The following is a 22,763-nucleotide window of genomic DNA, read 5'->3' as shown; positions in this document are numbered from 1 at the left end:
CATATGTCAGACAGGTGTAAAGAATTCTAACAAATAGAGAATTTTCACAAATTATCCAGAGAAAGACCCAGTTTGATAATTCACTATATTGTAGCGAGTAAGAGAAACAGACACATACGTTTAAAAAATATCCATATTTCTGTGGATACTGAACTTTTATGAAGTACTTTTTAAGTTTTTATGAAAATACCCATATTTTTCTCTATATATCTATTAATAAAATATGTTAATATTTCGTAATATCGAACCATCCTCATATTTCCAGAATTAACCCCACTTGATCATGAATTATTCTTTTTAATATGCTGCTGCATATTTTAGTTAGGATTTCTGCATTTCAAAAATAAACTTAATCTGTAGGTTTTTTTTTTCTCAGTTTTAGATATCAATGTCATGTACATTTCATTAAAAAAAAAGCTAGAGACCTTTCCTTTGTTTTATGTGTTCTGAGATGTTAAAAAATAATATTGAAATGGCCTATACCTGAGTTTTGGTAAATTCAACTATGAAGCCCTCTAATCTTATGCTTTGGGGAAAGCTTAACTCATATAACCTTTCCTGTTTCTTATATGGTAAATGGTCTATTTCAATTTTCTGTTTCTTTGGGAGCCAATTTTATGACTTTTCCTAGAAAATTGTTGATCTCATACAAGTTTTAAAGTTTATTTATACACAGATACTTAAAATAGTTTCTTATTCTTTCAGTTTCTTCTGTGTTTTTAAAATAATGTCCTAATTTCTTTGTTTAATCTCCCCCCCCTTGTTTCTTTTTAAAAAATATTTATTGGAGAATATTGGGGCACAGTGTATTTCTCCAGGGCCCATCAGCTCCAAGTCGTTGTCCTTCAGTCTAGTTGTGGAGGGCGTGGCTCAGCTCCAAGTCCAGTCACCATTTTCAACCTTTAACTACAGGGGGCGCAGCCCACCATCCCATGGGGTAATTGACCCGCAACCTTGTTCAGAGCTCTTGCTCCAACCAACTGAGCCATCCGGCTGCCCCCTCTTACCTCCCCTTGTTTCTTGATTAAAATAGACAGTGACAGCTCTCCTTTTTTCAAAGAACTAGATCTTGGATTTATTTATTTTTTTGGTTTATGATTTAATAATTTCTGCCTTTTATCTTTTAAAATTTTTGCTTTATATAGTTTTTTCTCATTTTTTGAGTTAGATACTTATTTTCATTTTTATTTTTATGATGTTTATATTTATTAGTATAAATGTTTAAGTCTATACTTGTTTTCTTTGACCACAGCTTTAGCTATATCTCATTGTACTTATGTGTAGATTTTCATTACTGTTAGTTTTAAATATTCTCCAGTTGTGGCTTTTTTCCTTTGTCTCAAAAGTTGTTTTAAGAGAAATTTTTTTAGGGATCTACGTGGTAGAATTACTTTTTTTATTTTGGCTTTGTTAATAGTTTTCTAGGCTTACTGCATTGTAATCAGATAATGTCTATGTTATTTCTACTTTGTAGACTTTATTAAAGTTTTAATTAATGGCTTAATATATGGGTATTTGTATAAGTTAATGTGTTTTTTTGAGGATACTATTTGGCTGTTATAAACAGAAACCTAAATTAACAATAAGTATTAAATAAGTATTTCCCTCTCACATAACTGGGAGAAACATAAAGTAGTTCCGGGCTGATTTGATGACCCCACAGTGTCGGGCCTTGTGGGATAAATGTCTTTTATGTCGGTGCCCCACTTTCCTTAGGAGATTGACCTCATCTATGTATGGTCAGATTGCTTACTGCGTGTCTGAGTTTCAGTTGGTAAAAAGGAGGGGAAAAAGAGAAGCTCAGGACCTGGCCCTCTCCTTCAAGGGCACGGCTTAGACATGCACAGACTCATTGGCTGTGACTTAGTGTTGTGCCTATGCCTCGCTGCAGGTGAAGCTGGGAAATGTAGCTGTTATTCTGTACATTCTTCTGCCTAGTTAGAATTCAGGGGGTTGTTATGTAAAAAAGAAAGGAGAATGGATATTGGAGTAAACTAGGTTTCGGTGGCACATTAACATACATTATTGGTTATGTTATGTATGTCTTTTATGCTTTTTTGTTTGCTTTTAAAAATATGTTTAACTTGATTCTACATTTACATGGCTCAAAAACCAAAGAATAGAGTTACACTGTGGAAAGCCTCTCTCCCACCCACCCAGTCCTGTCCAACCTCTAACCACAGTTATTCGTTTCTTATACAACCATACTAAGTCATTTCTTTATGCATATAAGAGTGAATGCAAACACAGATTCTTAATTTCCCCTCCTTTTTAAAACAAAAGATAGCATATTACATACCTTTCTTCTCTTCTGTTCTTTGCTTTTTTTTTTTTTTTTTGACTTAGCAATACATCTTGAATTTCTTTCCAAGGTTCTGCATTTTTCTCTTCTAGGTGCATCATATTTATATGTGTACTATAATTTATTTAACCAGCCTCCTATTGATGGACATAAAGGATGTTTCTAATCTTTGATATTGCAAACAATGTGTGCCATTTCGTATGTGTGCAAATATATGGCATCTTTAATATTTGGCCACTTGCTCTTACGGACAAAGAGTTAAAGCCTCCAACTATTAAAGTGTTTTTGTCTGTTTCCTCCTCTACCTTTGTAGTTTTTGCTTATGAAATGTTCATGATGTATTATTTGGTGCATATTCATATCTGTTTTATCTTCTTGAGGAATTTTACCTTTATTATTAAAAGATCTCCTTCTTGGACTTATTTAATGATTTTTTTTTTTTTTTTACCAAATTTACATTGTCTTTTTCTGTTTGTTTGTCTTGAATAACTTTGTCTTATCCTTTCTTTGCAAAAGTTTTATTTTTATTGACTTTTTAAAAGGTGATTTGTCCTTTTAAAATATAGTTTTAGACCTATAGAAAAGTTACAAAAAACTACTACATTTTCTTTACTCAGATTCCTAAATTGTTAACATTTCCCTGCATTTATCCATTCTCTCTCTCTCTCTCTCTCTCTCTCTCTCTCTCTCTCTCTCTCTCTAATATTTTTTCTGGCATGATGCCTCATTATCCTTAAGTACTCCAGTGGGTACCTCCCAGACAAGGATACGCTTCTGTATTACTACTATGAAGCCTCCCAATCAAAAAATCAGCATTGAAACAGCACTACCATGCAGTCCACAGACTCCATTCAGATTTTACCAACCATTCCAACAATGCTTTTCACTTCTTTGTGGTCCAGGAAACTCTCCAAGAACATGCATTGCATTAGTTGTCATGTTTAATCAGTAACATGAACAGGTTAGGCACAGATTTGGGGAAGATTTTTGTAACTCAATGGGCTCTAATATATAATTTATAAAGAATTACCATTCTATTATTTGTCACAATTTATTCTCTCGATTATTGAATGACATTTAGATTGTTTAATGATTTTGGCTATTACAAAGATTGCTGCTTTGAACATTCATACACACACACACACACACACACACACACACACACACACACACATCATGGTCTACATGTGCCTGCATTTACAAAGGTTATATCAGAAGGGAATTTCTAGGTCATAGGGTATTCATAGTTTCAACTTTAGTAGATCATGCTAAACTGTTTTCCAAAGAAAAGAAGAAGAAAAAAGAATAAACTGTAGCTACATATTTTAAGTTGGATAAATTTCACAAACAATATTCAGCAAAGGAAGCAAGACCAAGCATAATATTATATACCATATAATTCCATCTATATAAAATTCATTAACAGATAAAAATTAAACTGTATTGTTTAGGTATGGATATGTAGGTGGTAAATAAAGAAAAGAAACAAGATGGCATCGCTTATCGGCCTTTTGGCTAAGATCAAGTGTAGAAACAAGATGACTACCAGCAGTCACGGCTGTGAAGATGCCAGGGAGAGGCAGGGTGGTGATGGAGCCCTGACATCTGGTGCTTCTTGAGTGCTTTTGATGGTCTTCTCCTTGACTGGTGTTTTGGTTACACAGGAGTTCATTTTATAATAATCAGTAAAAATGTACATTTATGTTTTTTGCATTTTTTTCTATATAATGTGACAATAAAAAGGGCTTTAAAAATAAAGCTTGAGAATTGATTTGAATGAATACAGTTTAAGAAACCCTTAGGCAATTTTATTTTTCCTATGTCAGGTTAAATACAACAGGGAAGATTAAAAGACACAAAATAACTCTTGGAATACTCTTCTTTTTTTTTCTGATTCTCTAACTTTTCTCATTTTTTTTAAAAAAAAGATTTTATTGGGGAAGGGGAACAGGACTTTATTGGGGAACAGTGTGTACTTCCAGGCCTTTTTTCCAAGTCAAGTTGTGGTCCTTTCAATCTTAGTTGTAGAGGGTGCCGTTCAGCTTCCAGTTGTTGTCCTTTCAGTCTTAGTTGTGGAGGGCGCAGCTCAGCTCCAGGTCCAGTTGCCGTTGCTAGTTGAAGGGGGCACAGCCCACCATCCCTTGCAGGACTCGAGTTGAACCCGCAACCTTGTGGTTGAGAGCCCACTGGCCCATGTGGGAATCGAACTGGCAGCCTTCGGAGTTAGGAGCATGGACCTCTAACCGCCTGAGCCACTGGGCCGGCCCCTGGAATACTCTTCATTTAATCTAAATTCATATCTGTGTCTTTTTATAAGGTTTGTCACCATAGTGCTGAAATATAGTTTGCCATTTTAGCAAAAAATACAGGTTTTTAAAGTAATCCTCATTTTTTCTTTTCTGTATTCTCAGGTATAGTTTCGAAATTCTTTTTCATTTGTCACATACTACTTCTGTGGGAAAAAATCCAAAGTACTTCCCTCTGTTACATTTCTAGAATGGTGTCACCATCCTTAGGACAGAAATGTGTCAACATAACACGAATATGTACCTTGGTTAGAGTATTTCTTATTAGCAGTAGAAAAAATGCTTTGGAGATTTCCCCCTGGAGTCTGACAGTTTATGAGGAAAATAAATATGAAACTACTTAATAGCTTTGTATTTCCCTAGACTCCAATGCAATAGGGGTAATGTAATAGTAATGTCACTAGAAGAAATGAAAGTATACAATTTAAATAACATTAAAATTCTGAGCATATTCTTCTATTCATAGTAAATCTGCATATATTTTTATTGTGTTTTAACTCCAAAAATGGATCTAAATTTATTCCTTTTGGCATTCGTAGTGGCATCTCTCGGCATTCTTATATCTCATACAGAACCCCCCAGAAGGGATATTGGAGCCACTTATAAGTAAATATGAATGTTGGGAATGTCAGTGAAATTTTTGTCTCTTCACAGCCGTTTCCAGTTGTGCTTTTGACTCTGGTGAAGCTACTGAAGAAACCCAGGTTAGAGCTGTAGTTTTTGTGTAGCGAACAGATTCTTTGATTAGCAGTACGATCTCCTCAGTTCTTTTTCAGTGCTACCCAGTCTGGGTTTCTAAAGCCATTTAACCGTCCTGCGATTCAGATAAGCAACAGAAATTTAGCAACAGAAATGTGAATTTTTTTCTCTCTAGTCCATTTGACATTGATGAAGGAATTAAACAGGAAAGTATAGTTCCACCATTGCTAATTGATTTTATTCATCTGTGTGAATTTGGGTTATAGACAAATGAGAGTAACTATTTTTATGCTTATTGAATTCATCATCACTGTTTCTTATCTTTCACTTTTAACTATATTATTGTTTTGTTTTAATGCAGATACAGCCTGACTGTTTGGACTGGAAAAAATGATAACTATTCTATTGATGATTTACTTTGCATTAGAGACCATTTCGACAGAAAGCAAGTTTTCTATGACATCTTGGAACCGCAGAATCATGAATTTAAACAAACCATTGGAATCAAAGTTAATCTCTAAGAGGATTCTTCTAAATTATTTCATGTTTTGGTTTCATAATCCTTCTCTGCTTTGGTCTAAATTAATTATCATATAAATTATGATGATTGATTTATGCTCCAATTCTTCCAATCAAAAAATACCAATACGCACTGTATTAGGCATATGTTCTTATACTACTGTGCTTCCTAAAAGATTTGGAAAGAAAAATTTCAGTAGGCCTAGTCTAATAATAATATAGGAAAATGACACTTTGAAACTCTTTATAAAAAATAATTTTGATAGACTGAATATAATTGAAAGAATCCATGTGTCATAAAACAGGTATAAATCACATTTTGTTGGCACTTGCATTCCAGAGATTCCACAGAAACATGGCACCCATTTTCCTTTTCCTGAAGAACTGATTATTTCAGAGACTACAAAAGAGTAAGAAGTCTTAAAAAAGTTTTTAACTTTCACAGGGGTGAACAGCTTTCTCATAACAAAATCAAATCCATTTACTGAAAACAATATATATTTAATCAGATGGATGTAGAATTTCCATGTTGTTGGTAGTATAATGACAGCTGTGTGTATTTTTCTATTCTTTGTTTCAATCATAATAATAGTATTGGAGAGGAGAATTTTAATCCTGATAACATATCATTTGATTTTCAAGTTTCTCACCAGTGCCACCTTAGTCCAGGCCCTTGTTCTGCTACTAGAGTTTTAAAAACTAGTTCTTTGTGATTTCATTCTTCACACTCTGCTCAGAGATACCCTGAGTATTTCCGCTGAAGAAAAATTTTAAAAACACTTCTTTCTTTATGCCAAATCAAAAGCCTCCACGAGTTTCCTACATTCAACTTTATTGATTTTCACTCTTTCCAGACCTTATATACTCATAATGTAGTCCCACTCTGAAAGTCAACTCACTGTCCTCCAACACAGTCCTTCATTTCAAAAATGCCTACATCAGTGGTCTCTAGATCTTACTTTAACAGTTAATTTTAACTATTTAATATTGTTCACTACTTGTGGCATACGTGTTAGTTATATCTCCTCGACTGGATCATAAAGTCCTTCATGGGAAGGGAACATTCTGAACTGTCCTTTATGGTACCTGGCATAATCCTGAGTAGGACATTCAGGAAAACATGTTGCTTCTTTGATTTATTTTATTGAAAAATGATTTACCAATGAATGTCCTAAAATACGCAATTTACCTTTTGTTTATCGACTATTTTCTCCCAGAGAATAAAGTAGTTCTATTTAGAAAAAGGAACTTGGGTTTTTAATTCAGAGAGATTTCCCTTATAGTCCCACTACTGTCTCTTACTAGCCATAGATTTGTGGAAATATTTAACCTCCTTGAATCGGGCTTCCTTATCTATAAAATAGTGGGGAAAATGAGGATTCTCTTGTAGGGTTGTGAAGATTAAGGGATATTGATGGAGGCATCTAGCTCAGTGCTCATCACATAGCAAGTGCTCATAGCCATTGTAGGTAGGTAGGTAGGTAGATAGATAAATAGATAGATGTAAGAAATATAATGAAGCATTATAGACATTTAAATACTTAAAACAATTATATTTGTGCTTTAAATTTTAGCTCCAACTGAATGCAATATTGTCAACATGTAAAACTTCACTTTCTTTTTTTAAATATTACAAATTTTTTTGAATTACAGCTGACATACAATATTATGTTAGTTTTAAGTGTACAACATAGTTACTAGACATTTACATAACTTACAAGTGACCACCCTGATAAGTCTGGTAGTCATCTGACACCATACATAGTTAGTACAATATTATTGACTATATTCCCTTATGCTGTAACTAAAACTTCACTTTTTATGATTGTTTGCTAAAAACAAAAGGTGTAGTTTCATAATTACAAAATTTTAACAATTGCAACAAAGAATACTTCTTAAAATTGTAGCAAAAGTTTAATTTATAAATTTTCTAAAATGATCATGATATACTTTTATATAGAGAGTTGAATTATAAGTGAACTACATTTTAATGAAGTTTAAAATAAAATTCATTTGTCTAGGTTATTTTTACTACTTGATTATCTTACCCTTAATAATATTTTTAAACTATTAATCTTAAGGCAAAATTCTTCTATATTGAGAAATATATTAACTGAGTGTCACTTAGATTAATATTTATAGGTATATTTTAAAGTATTCTCAGGAACAAAAATACATTAAGAGAATTATAAAATATATTCTGTTGAAAAGTAAAGTTTTAATGGATATCCATATGGGAAAAAAATCATCCCTACTTCACACCATACACAAATAGTAATTTGAGTTGGATCTTAGGCCTAAATGTGAAAGCTAAAATTATAAAACATTTAGAAGAGAATACGGAGGGATGTTTATTAACACATATATGACAAAGGGTTCATACTTAGAATCTATGAAGAACTATAAACTGATTTTTAAATAGAAGTTGAGCAACTTAATTAAAAATGGGCAAAAGATTTGAACAGACACTTCAAAATTTGGTTATTAAATGCTATTATTATTTTAAAAGCTTTAATGTACAAAAATGCATACAATACTATGTAGACACTGAGAATCTGCATTATTAATGTGGAAAGGTGTGTGTTGCAACATACTGCAGGCTGCAAAACAGATGTATGGTATCATATTATTTATGTAAAATTGAATGTCTATGTGCATTTATATACATAGGAAAATATTTGGGAAGACGTTCGTAGTCACAAAGAAAGTAAAAGGTTTAGTACTACCTACTTTTCCCCTCTAGGTTCTTGGGGCTAATGTGTTGGTGTTGAGTTCCCGGAGCATTTGAGGGTTACTTCCCAAGTCTGGTCGAGCAATCCTAGCCCTACAAGAGACTTTGGTACGAGATCCAATTGTTAAAAAAATCAGATCTTTTAAAAGTACAGTAGTTGTGTATGGCTCTGTGAGAGTGATGTTATTGCTAATTAGCCAGATGTGTATTCATTTATCCAATGGGAAATTGTTAAAAGTCATTCAGAACAGGTGGTTTATTTAATTGTTTGCTGGAGCTAGGGTCTTGGATTTTTTCCCTTGTAATTAAAAAAAAATAAGTATCTAGTGAGTACGTAGAAAAATGCTCTCTTTCACTTGAAATTTAAGATGTGAATCTATCTCATTGGAACCTACAGTGTGTTTGTAATCATAAATTCATGAATCAAATGCAAGGAAAATAGTTGGATGTTAAAAAGGAAGATGAGGGTAGTACTGCTGAAGACTTTAGAAGACGGGAGTAGAGTGGAGAGGTGAAACTGAGAGGAGCTGATAAGCAGGTCTGAGAAGGAGCAGGGCGGATCCAGGAACCTCTGCTCTAGTGCCCTCCATGACACTCCTCCTCATCACTGTGATGGCTTCTCTTTCTTTGTACCCACCATTCTTTGGTCCAGAGGCCATCATTTGTCCAGTCACTTGTGTCTTTTATGAGGGAGACACATGACAGGACTTCAGGGCCCAGTTGGGAACTCTGTGGCAAGGGAGGTGGGCAGGCATCTAAATGATGTCTTTTGTGCCGAGGCTGAGCCAGTAATTCAGAAATGATTCCTACCTCAAGGATCTTACAATCCAGTAGAGAGAAACCTGTAAACAATAAGTTGGCTACTTGCTATAATTCCTGTGATGGAACCATACATGAGGTTGTGGTAAGAGACAGCAGTCTGTTCTGAGAGAGGACACTTAAGTTGTGTCTTGAATGATGAGTGAGATTCACCAGGTAGACTTAGAGGGAAGGGCCTTCCAGGCAGAGGCACATGAGCAGAGGAACTTTAAGTGGGTAAGAGCCTGACTTGACCTGTGCAAGTAAGGTTGTGGCGGCATCGGGCTGTGAGGCAGGGGCCAGATTCATTTTCCGTGGTCAGCACTTTGCTCCTTTTCTGTAGGCTGGGGGAGTCACCGCACCATTGTAAGCAGGGAAAGCTTTATCCTTCCTGAGTGTGAGAAAGGTGATTACAGTGGCAGAAGGAGATTTAGAATTCTTGTAGTGAAAGGAGATGAAGCTCTGAATTAAGGTGGTAGCAAAAGGGGATGGAAAGTCTCAAGAAATAGAGGAAAATTTAAGAAGGAAGAACTTGTAAGAGTTTTTAAACTAGTTAAATGGGGATGATAAGGAAGAGGGAAGAGTCTAGCGTTATGTATTTTTGGCTTCAGTAATAGGGTCAGGTGGTGCCACTGACCCAAACGGGATAGGACAGAGGCCAGGTGTAGCTATATTTCTCGTGATTAGTTGATACTGTTACTTTATACCAACTCGAAAGAAAAACGAAAACCCCATCTGCCTGTCCCGGAACTCACCTCTCCACTCTAACTTTAGAAAGGATGCTCTTTATTTAATTCAACCAGTTTCTTAAGGAACCCTCCCAAGTAATTGCTACTTTTCTTTGTATTTTAAATTATTTAATACTTTTAAAGAATAAAACTACTCCCATATTCCCTCTATCAGAGCAGAGAAAAAACAGGACTTGAAAAAAGCTTACCCAGCCTCCTGGCCTCTAAGGAGACTCTTTTTGTTTCTGTTTCTGTCTTTCATTTCTATGCTTCTGCTCTGGAAAAGGAACAGCCTGGCTAAATCTGTCAGCTGAGCTGTTCTGGATTTGGGTGTTGCTGTAGAATCTTCATTAAGGCTGATTGCCCTTTTCTTCTTCATCCCTTCCTTGGGGTGAAAGAATGTAATAACAGTTCTAAAAAAGTAATTAAAATATCGGCTGAGAGAGTCTGTTGCTACTTTGTGAATTCAAGAGCTAATTGAAAAAACTCTGAACATACATACATATCTGATTCCTTTTGCAAACATCTGTGACTTATCATTGGGATGCCAGTGATATAGTCCACTTAAGACTGAACAGTGCCACGCAGTCCCTAAGTGTTCTTAGGATTAATAGATGACTAAAAACACTTCCAAATATGGCCAACAACATTTTAATCCCATTAAATATTTTTCCCCATGTTGGGACGAGAATAGCAACAAAACTTACTTTTTCTTAATTTTCTGTTTACTCAAAGTCACACAGGTGGCACAATTTCTTTATCATTAGTATGTGAGATAAACAAAAACCAGTGATAGTCAAAATGACATTTTAAATCTTTATTGATACCATTTTGTTTATGAACTAATCTGTTTACATATTCTTCCAAACTGTACTTTACAACTTAATATCAAGCTCTTTTCTCAATAACAAAACTTTCAAAAAGGGTTTAGCTACCTATAAACATCACCTATAATTCTGTGTTCTGAATCAAAAAATATTTCTAATATTACTGTTCTTCAAAACATTAAATGGAACACGTCTGATTTTCTTCTAATAAAAGCCACAAGAAATTAATTACTATCTACATTACAACTTGCTTATATCAAATTACTAAGAAAAGCATCATGCCAATTGTTATGATTTCCTGTATATTGATAGAAGGCAAAGAAATAAATCATCAAATTAATACACTCAGATATTGTAGTTTGATTTATTCTTTCTTGTAAACTTCTAGATTGAAATAAGGATTTTTTTGTATAAACACCATATTTTGTAATGATATAAATAATATAGTCATTTTATGATAGCATGGTATTCATTTATTTTGTTAGGTATAATTGACAAGCCCTAAAATACTACATGATTGGAGTGTCACACTAAGGAAATTATCCTTATAAAGCCTTATTATAGAAATGTCTAATAATTATATATCTGAAATAAAAAGATGTTGTTTAACATTGACTGAATATTTAGTACACTTTATAATTTTCTACTGGCTTTCTTAATTTTAGCTCGCCTAAGCTAATCTAATCATATTTTTCTTTTCTAAAATGAAGCAGGTATTTAGTTTCTATTTGTGATAAATCCCAAACTTTTAGATTTTTTCAGTTCTGAGAAAGACAAGAATAATTTGATATAAGTAAAAAGCAATGCTTTTTAACTTTTATATTGTCTTATTGGGAACCTATGAATAAGCTTCAAAAAATAATAACAGGAATTAAAGGATATGGAGAAAGAAGAATACCGTAAGATAACATTTTCATTTAAATGTGTAATAAACAAAATAGAGCAAAAAGCAGCACACAAATACTTGGCGTAGATTTTTATTAGCATGTAAAACTCTGATCTGCCACTCGGCAATATGAATATTAGCTGCCTCTGCTATAATGGTTGACCATTAAACTTTTAATTAGATTTCCACCTACCTGCAGTCAACATTTTTGAACAGTTAGTTCATTCTTTTTTTGTAGTTTAAACTACATTTTATAGCTGTCAGTGTTTTCATTTATGCTTTTGGCATCATGGAAATCAACAATCTTACTTATTTACTTGAAATGTTAAAAAAAATATTACTGACTTGAAAGCAATTTCCTAATAAAATATTTGGCAAATCTGAAAAAAATTTTAAAGTTATCTCCAACATATATGACCTTTCTTTGCTGACTTTTGTTTCAAATAAAAACTTGTACCACGTGGTTGTTAAATATTGGAAGTTTTGAGAAAAATAGCTTTAATTTTGAGAGAATTCCCTTACCAGAAACTATATACTCTCTGTCTCCACAGTGCCTAGTATGATACACAGTTCATGTGGATCCCCCTAACCGTTATGGACCAACCAATTACAAGATTGAAAAGGATGGACATTTGATATTTCTTCTCTAGTTCTATATTTCTCTGAAACAGACATTTAAACAAAATGTGTTTTTCAGCCATCCCTTAAAAATTTACTAACTGCTTAATTTGTTCTGTTTGCAATGATTGTCTCCTTAACAACATTTTTTTACTTTTGAATTCTTTAGGGAAAATAGGAACTGTTGGCATAAACACTTTTTGACCACAAGAAAGAAGGCTGGAAATCTTGTTGACACTGACATCTGAGATGGGATGGTGAGGAGTCACATTTAAGGGGGGCAGAAACCCTGGTCTGATTGGGGTAATACTGTGATCTAAAGGGAAAGCTCCTGAGCCCCGTCTTTCTAAAATGGCATGATTCCTCCTGCCCAGGGGGCCTGGGGGGACATTCTCCAACAATTCTTTGGACCCTGACAACAAAGAAGGAGATGGTGAGAGGATCTTTTTCTTTCCTGTAAGTGCTTTGCCATCTTCTAAAGTTGTAGGGATTAGACCAGCTGAGAGCTGGGAATCAGAGCTGTAGTGATTTGCCCCTGAATTTCTTTTCTGAATTATACTTCTTAAGGTGGAAGCAAATAGGGTCTGGTTAGGGTCTGGGTCCTCGTCAACAGGGATTTCCGTACATTGCTGATTTCCTTCTGAAAAAAATGATTGATAATTTATTTCATCATATGACATCTTTCTTGAGCTGGCCTGATCAAAGGCTCTTAGCAAATGTGCCGTGTCTTTTACATCAATACTTTGGTGCCTAGTGATGAATCGCTTGGAAAGGGCCAGCCCATTGGTTTTGTAGGATAATTCTTCCTCTGGAGTAATATCCTGGAGCTCCTCTTGCAAAGAGGCCACTCTGTTCAGGTGCATTAATGAAGGAGGGCTCTTGATCCAGGCTGGAGCCTGGGGTAGCTTGGGCCCAGTAAGGGCCACAGCAGGCTTCCTAACAGGGGAGCCTGGGTCCCAGGTATCATCATGGCTTCCTGAGAGCTCCAGATCTTTAAAGCCAAAAAGTGACATTTCAGTTTCAGAAGAACGTGAAAGTGGCGATGAGGCTGTTTTTATGTCTATTTCTGAAGGAGTGGCACAGGTGGCTGGGGAATGACACCCATCTATGTCAGGCATATTTAAGTACTGTTGGGTAGTGTGCCTGCCAGAGGGCGATTTTGCTGTCGTTATGATAATGACCTCTTTCCCCTTTGCCTTGCAAGCACTAAGCAGAACTTTCAGAGTTTCTTTATCTTCTGAATTTATAGCATACACGAGGGCCGAGTAACTAGAATGGTCTTGCAAGCTGAGGTCCGCCCCACTCTTTAGGAGCAAGGAAACAACTTCAGGCCCAGCTTTTTCTAAGCAAGCATGCATCAAAGCAGTTTTCCCAGATTTGTCCTGTATGTTGGGATCAGCATTGTTTTCTAACAGGTATTTAACCATTTTGGCTTTACTGACACTCTGGGGATCAACATGTTTGGTCTTACAAGCGATCATTAAAGGTGTTTCCCCACGGTCGTTACTCTCATTGATGTAGGCACCACCTTCTAGCAAGAGTCTTGTGAGGCGAAGCCGGCTCTGATGGACTGCTTTAATCAGGGAGTTTCCATCACTTGAAATTTCTGCACCTTCATCCATCTTCAAAAGCAGAAATCAATGCCTGCTACCAAAGAGATAAAGATCAAAAGATTAGGCAGAATCAATGTCCCCCTTTATATTCCTATTGTTATAATTTCTGAAAGATATATAGAAAGAGGACATAAATGAGATTGTGTTATTAATACATACAGGGCAAAATAGTGAATTGCCAAATAAATTTTAGACTAGTAACAAATTTTAGGAAATTACAAACTAACATTTACTTTCAAAATCTTCATTGAATATTTATGATATAACACCAACCTACTACTTCCCTAAATCCCAATTAATAAAATAATAATCTACTTATTTTCTACTTATGAAAAATATATTTAAAATAATACTAAAATGCAAATTAAAGCAAAAAAGATTCTGTGAACTTTCAGCTGAATCAATGAAAATGCAGCATGTTTATTGTGGTAGCTTAATGTAAAAATGCCGTAGTTTTAAATTATTACTTAAACATGCTCTTTAGTTAAATAATACAGCCATTTCTAGATTTTTCCATTTGAGGGGCATTTATGTTTCTTTTAAAGGATGAAAAATTATTTGGACTACAAAACGTTAAAATAACTGACACAATGTCTGGAAGGCACACTAAGATAGGAATGGTGAGCATGTGGTTATGTATTTTTCTTGATTCCATTATTGAAATATACGCTGACCAGATTATGGGGTTAGCAACATACTGTTGGGGTTAAGTTTTGACAGCAGTACACTTACTCTGAAAAGAGAGTATTCTAAGCTAGAAACATGAATGAAGACATGTAGACTTTAGAAACATTTCATTTTTTTACCATTAAACTGAAAATTATTTGTTTATTTAAATAATTTCGATTCAAACTCCTTCAACAGGTAATTCTATTAGGTGATCAGAAATGGTTCTTTATTTAGAACTGAAGAAATATTTGTCTTTTAACAGTCCTTAGAGCTGGGGAGAAAAATCAAATGTAGTTTATGTAATCTTTAAATATAATTAAGTGGTTTTTAAAAATTGAGAAGTATTATTTATTCCACTCACCTACTTTTAAAATTAAGAATATGGGACGTGAATTTCTACTGGATGATGGAATAGATAATAAATACAATGTCCTCTTAACTAAGAGAAGAAAAGATGTAGAGAACAGGAAGAAAAAGGGGGGAAGACAGATATGCACACAGAAATTAATTCAATTGTTAAACAGCTGTAAACTCCTAATACGTGCTGGGCACTGAGCTACAAAGGTATGAGCCCTAGAGCCCTGAGGAACTTACACCATTGTTTGGAAGAGATACTGTATAAGCAGTGGGTTATGAGTTCGTAGTGAGAACACAGAGGTTTTCATGGTTTGGGGACTCATGGGGGCTCCACAGAGGCTAACCATTTGAGCTGGGTCTTGAGGACTGTGTAAGAGTTTCCCAGACAAAGGAAGAAAAAAGACGAGAATACTCCTTGTGCAAAGGCCTAGAGACTTAATATAGCACAGTTATTTATCATAAATTGGGCTTCATTTATGCTGATAAAACCAAACTTTAGGAAAATATTTTAGCAGGTGGTTACAGTTACAGTGACTGTGGCAAAACACGCACGTCTAATTTTGCCTCTTCCTGAAACCCCCTGCAATTGATGAATTTTTAAAAAGACATAAACTCACAAGGGCAGCAGGAAAAAGAGAGAAGATGCAGAGGGACCAGTGGTAACTGATTCAACCAACCTGACAAGGCTGTGCCTCCAGTTGGTGGTGGAAAAGCCGTGAACTAAGGTCAGGCGCCCTGCAGACCCCTAGAACGAGGCAGCAGCAGGCAGCTCTAGAACCGGGATGTGGAGAGTACGGCTAAAATAAGATGCACTATGAAACCCTTGGAAAAAGGTAGAAATTATCTTCAGCCAAGAAGTGGTTACTAACTACCCATTAAAGCTCTAGTGGTTCTGAATGCAAAATAAATAAATAAATAAAATAAGATGGACCAGGTGCAAAGCTGCTAGAGAAGCAGTTAGATCCCTAGCTCCTTGCTCCTCGAAGTGAGACCCTACTTTGCACCTGTAGCAGCAGCACTACCTGACACTTGTTAGATATGCAGCATCTCGGGGTCCACCCCAGACCTACTGAGTGAGAGCCTACATTGTAACTGGATCCCCAAGTGATTTGTATGTACACGAAAGTTTGGGAAGTTCTGCCTCAGGTCATTCCTTCATTCCCAGCCTTTAAGAGATAAGGAGACTGCCTCTCCACCCAAGAAGATGTCCAGAGGTTAATTCTCCAGAAAGGTGAAATGGAGGGTTTCTGGACTGGGAGACACCGGGCGTGTTTGATGACAAGAAAACGGGAATACGTGATTTTATACCTGCTGACCATGGAATGAAGGCAGTCACAGCTTTCTCCCTCACCTCGGCTGCAAGAAGGCTGGCAGCCATACCCTTATCCGTTAGGCAAAAATTGCTATCCTCTTTTTTCAAGAATCTCATTTGCCTACGAGAAAATACCTAAAAGTACTGACCACAGGGAATCCCCAACCTTCCACCCAGATTGTCCTACAGTGAGACAAAGGACGCAAGCCTCACGCACGTGCTCCAGGCTTCTCATGGGCTTTTTCATCCAAGCCCTTTGATCATGAGCAGATAGTCAAAACAAAAAATGAACAAAAGAGCCTCTTACATTGGAAATCCAGAACCAGAATAGAAAAAATAAAAAACACCTTGGAGGAAACAGATATAAGTCAGGAAAATGAAAACTGCAAAAGCTTCAAAGGGATAAGATATGGTTACCACGAAACAAGATTCTGTGAAAAAAGAATATTCAGAGACCATAAAAAGCTCTCCAAGGGTCAAAACGTGATGCAAACTGCAAAACTCTGTAGAAGGGTTGGATAGTAACATTGATAAAATCTGTAACACAGTTAAGCAAAATGAACAGAAGATAAAAAATAAGAAAATTCGAGGCCTAGACCAGGATATCCAACATCCAACTAACAGAAGTTCCAGTCAGAGGAAATAGTGGGGATGGGGCAGAGGAGAACATGAGATAAAATGATCAATGAGATCAAGAAAATTTTCTAGGCCCGAGGGACATGAGTTACTAAATTGAAATGGCCCGATTAGAACACAGCACAGTGAATGAAAGCAGACCCTGACGATGGCACGTGGTTATAATTTCCCAGAACACTGAGAGCAGAGAAGACTGTGAACTTGGGAGCCAGAGGTGGGGAATGGGGTGGATAAGTCACATACTGAAGGATCAAGAATTAGAATGGGTTCAGATGCAACACCAGCAATGGAAAGACAATGGAAAAGTGTTTTTTTAAAAATCTGAAGGAAAAATAATTCCCCGCTTAGAATTCTATTAGGTTGGTGCAAAAGTAATTGCAGTTTTTTGCAATTATTTTTAACCTTTTAAAAACTACACTTACTTTTGCACCAACCTAATATATCTAGGCAAATCATCAGTCAAGAATTGGAATACACTCTCAAGAATCGACTGGAAGATGTCATTTACCAAGATGAAATCATGGTAGAACAAGAAAGAAGAAATGAGAGGCTGGACATCCTTCGAGAGAAGAGGCACCAAAACCCCCCGGGCGGTGGTGAGAGGAGATGCCATGATAAAGGATGTACACAAACACCAGCTCTGAGATCATACTGCCGTCTTACCACCTTGTCCTCCATTGAGGACCACATGCTCAGGTGCGCCTGCCCTCAGTTGCTTAATCTACTTGCTTTGTCCTGACGAATGCTCTGCTCTGTCCTCCACGCCCTGCTTTCTGGGGCAGCCAGTGGAACTCATTTTAGCCCTGTGCTCAGTTGTTCTGCTTTGATCTGCTCTGAGATCTGGGGCTAAGTCATGGTGAGCTTAGGAGGAGAAAGAATGAGCACCCGTTCCCTTTGGATATCTACCGGTCGTACCTGGTCTACACTGCAGCTCTGCCAGAAGCCCTGCAATGGTGAGCCCCACGTGTCCCAGAGCTCACTCATGACCTCACCCAGAAGGGCCTTCTATGAACAGTCTTCCAGACGCTGAGGTGAGCAGTCCAGAGAGTGTTCAACAGTCCAGAGACTGAAGCTCTCCTGTGAGCTTTCATCATATATTGGCAATATTGACCTTCCTTTATTCATCTAATTTTGTGCTCGCTACCCAGGTTTTCAAAAATAAACAATTAATTTATTTAAGAATCAGGTACAAATGGGAAACTGAAGAGAAAAAAAGCAGAGGGAATGATTAATGCAAAAATCAAGAGAAAGTTATTCTCGGTGGAGTAAGGGGAGTGATACAATCTGAGAGGGACGCAGGAACTCGTAAGGTGCAGGTAATGTTCTGTTTCTCAGCCTGGATGGCATGTATATGGGTGTCTTTATTGTTACCATTTTTAAACAGTACATATTTCACATACTCTTGTATGATATTTATCTATTTCTTGTAAAGTGGAATGTGTATACAGAAAAGAGCATAGCATTTCTGTAGGACATAATTAAAAGTTATAGAGATACAGTATCAATAACATAAAAACACCTTTGACCAAAAGTAGCATTTGAGAAACAGATACTCAATAAGAACAAGTTGTCAGATGCCACATTGCAATATTGTAGTCTCATACAATAAAGTCTTTTTTTTGCCTGCATGACATTCTAGTCTATAATTCTTTCTTCCTTTTCTTTCCTCTTCCTCCTTTGTTCCTTCCTCCCTCCCTCCTCCCCTCCCTCCTTTCTTTCCATCTTTCAAAAAAGTGTTATAAGAAATTTTTGGAAAGATTTTCAAACCTTTTCATCTATCCTCATGTAAAAGCCTTTCCCCACAGCACTAAACCTGACCACTTTCTGTTAAAACTTTCTCTCATCAAAGTTGGTGTCAGGAGGTTCCGGGAGAAGGGGCCTGGCAATGCACTGCCCACTGGGATGCCTGCGGGCAGCAGCACCAGACCACAGTCCTATGGAAACGGAGGGCACTGTGGGCTCCCTGGCCTCAGAGAAGCTGGGCAGCACCACTAGCTCATGGCTGCCAGTGAATCTGTCTGCTATGGGGTGGACATAGGCAGAACCCCTCCCCTAAGAGCTAGAGGACTGTTAGCAAAAACAACTCCACAAGGCTTACTCTTTGTTGGTTATAAAACCCACTGGTTTGCTCACTTTTTAAATTGTTCATGTTTAGTAGAGCAATTTTGAAATTGTTTATACATTAAATTTTTCAGAGAAAAAAGTCACATAACTTTATTTTCCATGTGTATACATGTTTGGTTTCCTAGTGTCTCATTTGTAATCAGTACCTTATTGGAATAATCCCCTTGTCTTTATGCCCTCATCCTCTTTCAGTTGCCTCTTTCATCTTGCTTCAGCCACTTACTTGCACATCAAAAATGCTGACACTGAAGTTTGACTTAAATCTACTCTTCACAGAGATAAGTTCTACCTCTGATGAAACCACTTTTCTCGTCTACAGTTATCCTAGTTCAGAAAAGTCCTGGCCTCCTGTCTCCTGTGAAACACCCTCACTGGGCACCCTGTGCTGATACTGTCTCCACATTCAGTCAGGCCTTTTGTTACAATCTAGCTTATAAATGATCCCCACATTCCAAATAGATCACAGTTCAGCTGGAGGAAGTTCGGAGGTCAGAGAAACCCAGATTTCCATCCCTAATCCCCAACCGGTACTTACTAGCTGAATGCCCTGCTCAAGTCTCTCAGCCTCTCAGAGTCTTGGATTCCTCATCTGTGGAAGGACAATCAGCTAATATGCATCCTCCCCCCGCCCCCCCCCAGGGGTTGTGGTGGTGGAGGTGGTGGTGATGAAATCAGACATGTCTAGAAAAAGCCTTCCTTCTTGTGCCTTCCTATTCACTGCATTTTTCCTTTTAAAAAATTTATCTCAGAATTTAGCCTTTTATTTTTATCATGTCTCTAAATCCACAGCCTGTTTAAATAATATAAAATACTTAAAATGTTTTTCTGTAGGATCTGCAAATAATGTTTTGTAAACATAAATGGAATCTACTAAGTGAAATATGGAAAGAAAACATCCTTTAGAGTGCAATTTCCTTATAATTTCCAAGTATAATAATTTCAACATTATTATAACATTAATTATTAAACAGCTGGATAAATTGCTTTTTATTTTAAAATGGGAACGTCTTTAATATCACTTGCAGTTCATCATGGTATATTTACCACGCTCTTGGTTACTCTCTCTACTCCCAAGACACCACTAAAATTACAATTTAGTTATTAAGAAAATGAAAAAGATATATATTCTAAAGAACAGAGAAAATTGGAGAGTATCATCAGATTAGCAATTTCAAACAACCTCTGGAAGCAGAGGGGGTGGGGGTGGCACGGTAAACTGCCTTAGCACAGCAGAGGCTGTAGCCGAAAGCGCCAAGAAACACCAGGGAGACGGAAGGGAGCCAGCTTACCGGCAAGACCCATGACGTTTAGGGTGTGGAGGCCCCAAGATACACAGCAAGTGGCAATGAATCACAAGGCTGAAGAGAAGAGGATGGCTCAAATCTGTGGACATAACAACTGTACTCCTAGGTATTTGACTCCACTGCAAGTAGCAGACATCCACTCTTTTAGGCAAGAAAACAAAAGATTTATTCTTGGAACAGATTGAGCAGAAAGGCTCCAAACTTGGAGGCAGCCTACTGAAAACGGGGATAAAGTGAGAGTCTACAGGCTGAATGGTGGATCCCCCCAGCTCTCTGCCCTACTACCAGGACACTGGAAACCAGGAAAAAGAAGTGAAAAGCACTGGATCTTAGAGTTATGAGCCCTATCAAAAATATCTGTCCATAAATGAAGCAATTCAAACCATTACTACATGTGCCCCTCTAGACACCTACTCTAAATGGAAATAGAAAGTTACCTGAAAACATTATTCAAAATTTCATACGCCACTTATGTCTTTTCTCTCCCTGGGTGAGTTCTCTGTCAGCCAGCTGTCAGTTTCTATGAAGGAAAAAAATCAAAGCTATTTAGAGTTACATAAATACCAATAATGTGTTGCACGCACCTCTCCCATTTGGAGTCTAGATTTTTTCATTCCTTGTTAAGACATCCTTCCAGTGTTTTTTTCAGTTAATCATATTTCAATGATTATGAGTCTGTAGAAATGTCTGGCATGGGTCCTCTGTGTCGGGCATGACCACCCTGTGTGTGTCTGCAGGAGGCATCCCACCCTCCAAGCTCTGCTGCCATTGGAAGGGTCTCCGCACTCAGCGGGTCAGGCCCCGGCTCTGTGCAGATGAAGAGGCTGAGAAAGGAAAGGTACGAGAACTCTCCCAAAGTTACTCCTATCCTCACCTGCCTGCCAGGGCTTATTTAGGTGTTCCTGTATCCTTTATCTTACGTCTCCTTGCTTCTTGCATGACCAACTTCCGACCGAGTAGAGTTCTGTTGTACCTATTTCATGTGGTACCTAACCGGAGGGCTACATGGGCTGAAGTGCTTTAAAAGGCATCTCAGAGACGGTAGGCTTGGCCTTTCCTGTGGCTTTTGTCCCTGTGCCACCTCCAGTTTTCCTTTCATTTGAAGAGAAGTGTTATTTTCCTTTGAGCTTCTTACTCCATCTCCAAATAGGATCGGTGCTCCCTCCCAAAAGTCGGCTGTCTGGCCGTGGGGGGGGGGGAGCAAACACCCTTGCCCAGTCCCTGCCTCTGTGCTGCCCGCAAGGGGACAAAGTGGTCAGAGGAGGCAGCAGGCTGTGTGTCAGAGACCTGTGGACTGGTCGGGCTCTTCCCAAGTTCCCAACTCTTGGGAAGCCATTCTGAGCCTGTTTCCTCATCCCTAAACTGGAGATAAAATCTACTTTACAGTAGATGATTGTGAAGATTTCAAAGATCCTAATACACTTGCCACTTAATTCAATAAGTGTCCATTTTAAACATGCCTCACTAAATGAGAATCCCCCAGGCTGGTGGAGCCTGACAATGGGAGGCCAAGGTCCCTATACGAATGGGCTCTTCCCCTTCTGTGGGCATAAGAATCACATGAAGAGTTTTTTAAAAATAAGATCCCAGGCTCCACTCCCAGATATTCAAGAGGGGGTGCCTGCTATGCACATTTGGAGAAAAAGCTGGCAAAGTCTTCATTCCTCGTTCCATCCCCATTTTCCCATTTGCTATCAACCCCTGCCTCAGGCTCCCTGCAGGCTCTCTGTCATCATCTCCAGGTAGTCTGGTGCTCAACTCCCAGCGGGAGCAGGGGGAGCCCACAGGCCCAGAGAAGAGTACAGCCTTGAGTTGGAATGGACCAAGGACTGGCTGAGTGCTGCCCTGCTCTTCCCAGACAGAGCTGCAAAAATCCAGAGTCCCAGAGGGCAGCCCAAGGCCAGCTACGCTTGGAATGTGAGGCAAACCTGCCTGCCGCAAGCAAAGTATGTCCCCTCCCCAAGCAAGGTAAGGGACACTGCCAGAACAAAAGACGTATCAGAGGTTGTCCCAGGAAATGGAATGATTTGCCAGGAAAAGTGTTCCCCCTGGCATCAGCTTGTAAGAAATATTTAGAAACTGCCCAAGGAGAGGAGTAGCTGCTAAGGTCTGCTGTGTTTCCCATACACACCCAAAAGGAGCTAGTGTCTTGTTCCAGTTCCTTCCGCCGCCTCCAGGCTCTGGGTCTGCGGGGCCCTGGGCCAGCCACACCCCCACCTCTTTCAGCAGAACCCCCTCCCAGGACACGGGCAGACAGGCACGCAAACCTATACCTCCAAGTCTCGGGGAACCAAGGTGACGGGTTTCCAAGCTGTTGAGGATTCTGGCAGTGTC

General features: G+C 37.8%; 2 protein-coding genes across 3 annotated transcripts in view; one reads left to right on the top strand and one right to left on the bottom strand.

Annotated features, from left to right (window-relative positions):
• The window catches only part of FAM151B (family with sequence similarity 151 member B), a 34,091-nt gene extending 22,837 nt beyond the window's left edge, over positions 1-11,254 (top strand). Inside the window, exons 6-7 of one of the 2 annotated variants that reach the window (XM_081052898.1) lie at positions 5,263-5,312; positions 5,669-11,254. In XM_081052898.1, the coding sequence (XP_080909024.1) occupies positions 5,263-5,284 (22 nt within the window). In that variant the 3' untranslated portion in view covers positions 5,285-5,312; positions 5,669-11,254. The remainder of the gene's footprint in view (positions 1-5,262; positions 5,313-5,668) is intronic. The other variant, XM_081052897.1, reaches the window with a different exon arrangement.
• ANKRD34B (ankyrin repeat domain 34B) lies at positions 11,252-22,753 on the bottom strand. The gene is made up of 3 exons (XM_081052893.1): positions 22,703-22,753; positions 20,867-20,949; positions 11,252-14,061 (listed from the first exon to the last, which is right to left on the bottom strand). The coding sequence occupies exon 3, from the start codon at positions 14,034-14,036 to the stop codon at positions 12,501-12,503; it is 1,536 nt and encodes a 511-aa protein (XP_080909019.1). The 5' UTR covers positions 14,037-14,061; positions 20,867-20,949; positions 22,703-22,753; the 3' UTR covers positions 11,252-12,500.
• Between the last annotated feature and the right edge of the window lie 10 nt (positions 22,754-22,763).

The sequence above is a fragment of the Rhinolophus hipposideros genome (assembly GCF_964194185.1).
Source record: "Rhinolophus hipposideros genome assembly, chromosome: 7".
Classification (NCBI taxonomy): Eukaryota; Metazoa; Chordata; class Mammalia; order Chiroptera; family Rhinolophidae; genus Rhinolophus; species Rhinolophus hipposideros.
Note: the sequence above shows the minus strand (reverse complement) of the source record. Positions and strands in the feature narration are given on the sequence as shown.

Excerpts from the sequence above, each read along its gene's own strand:
- ANKRD34B (XM_081052893.1), bottom strand. The coding sequence starts at position 14,036 with ATGGATGAAGGTGCAGAAATTTCAAGTGATGGAAACTCCCTGATTAAA.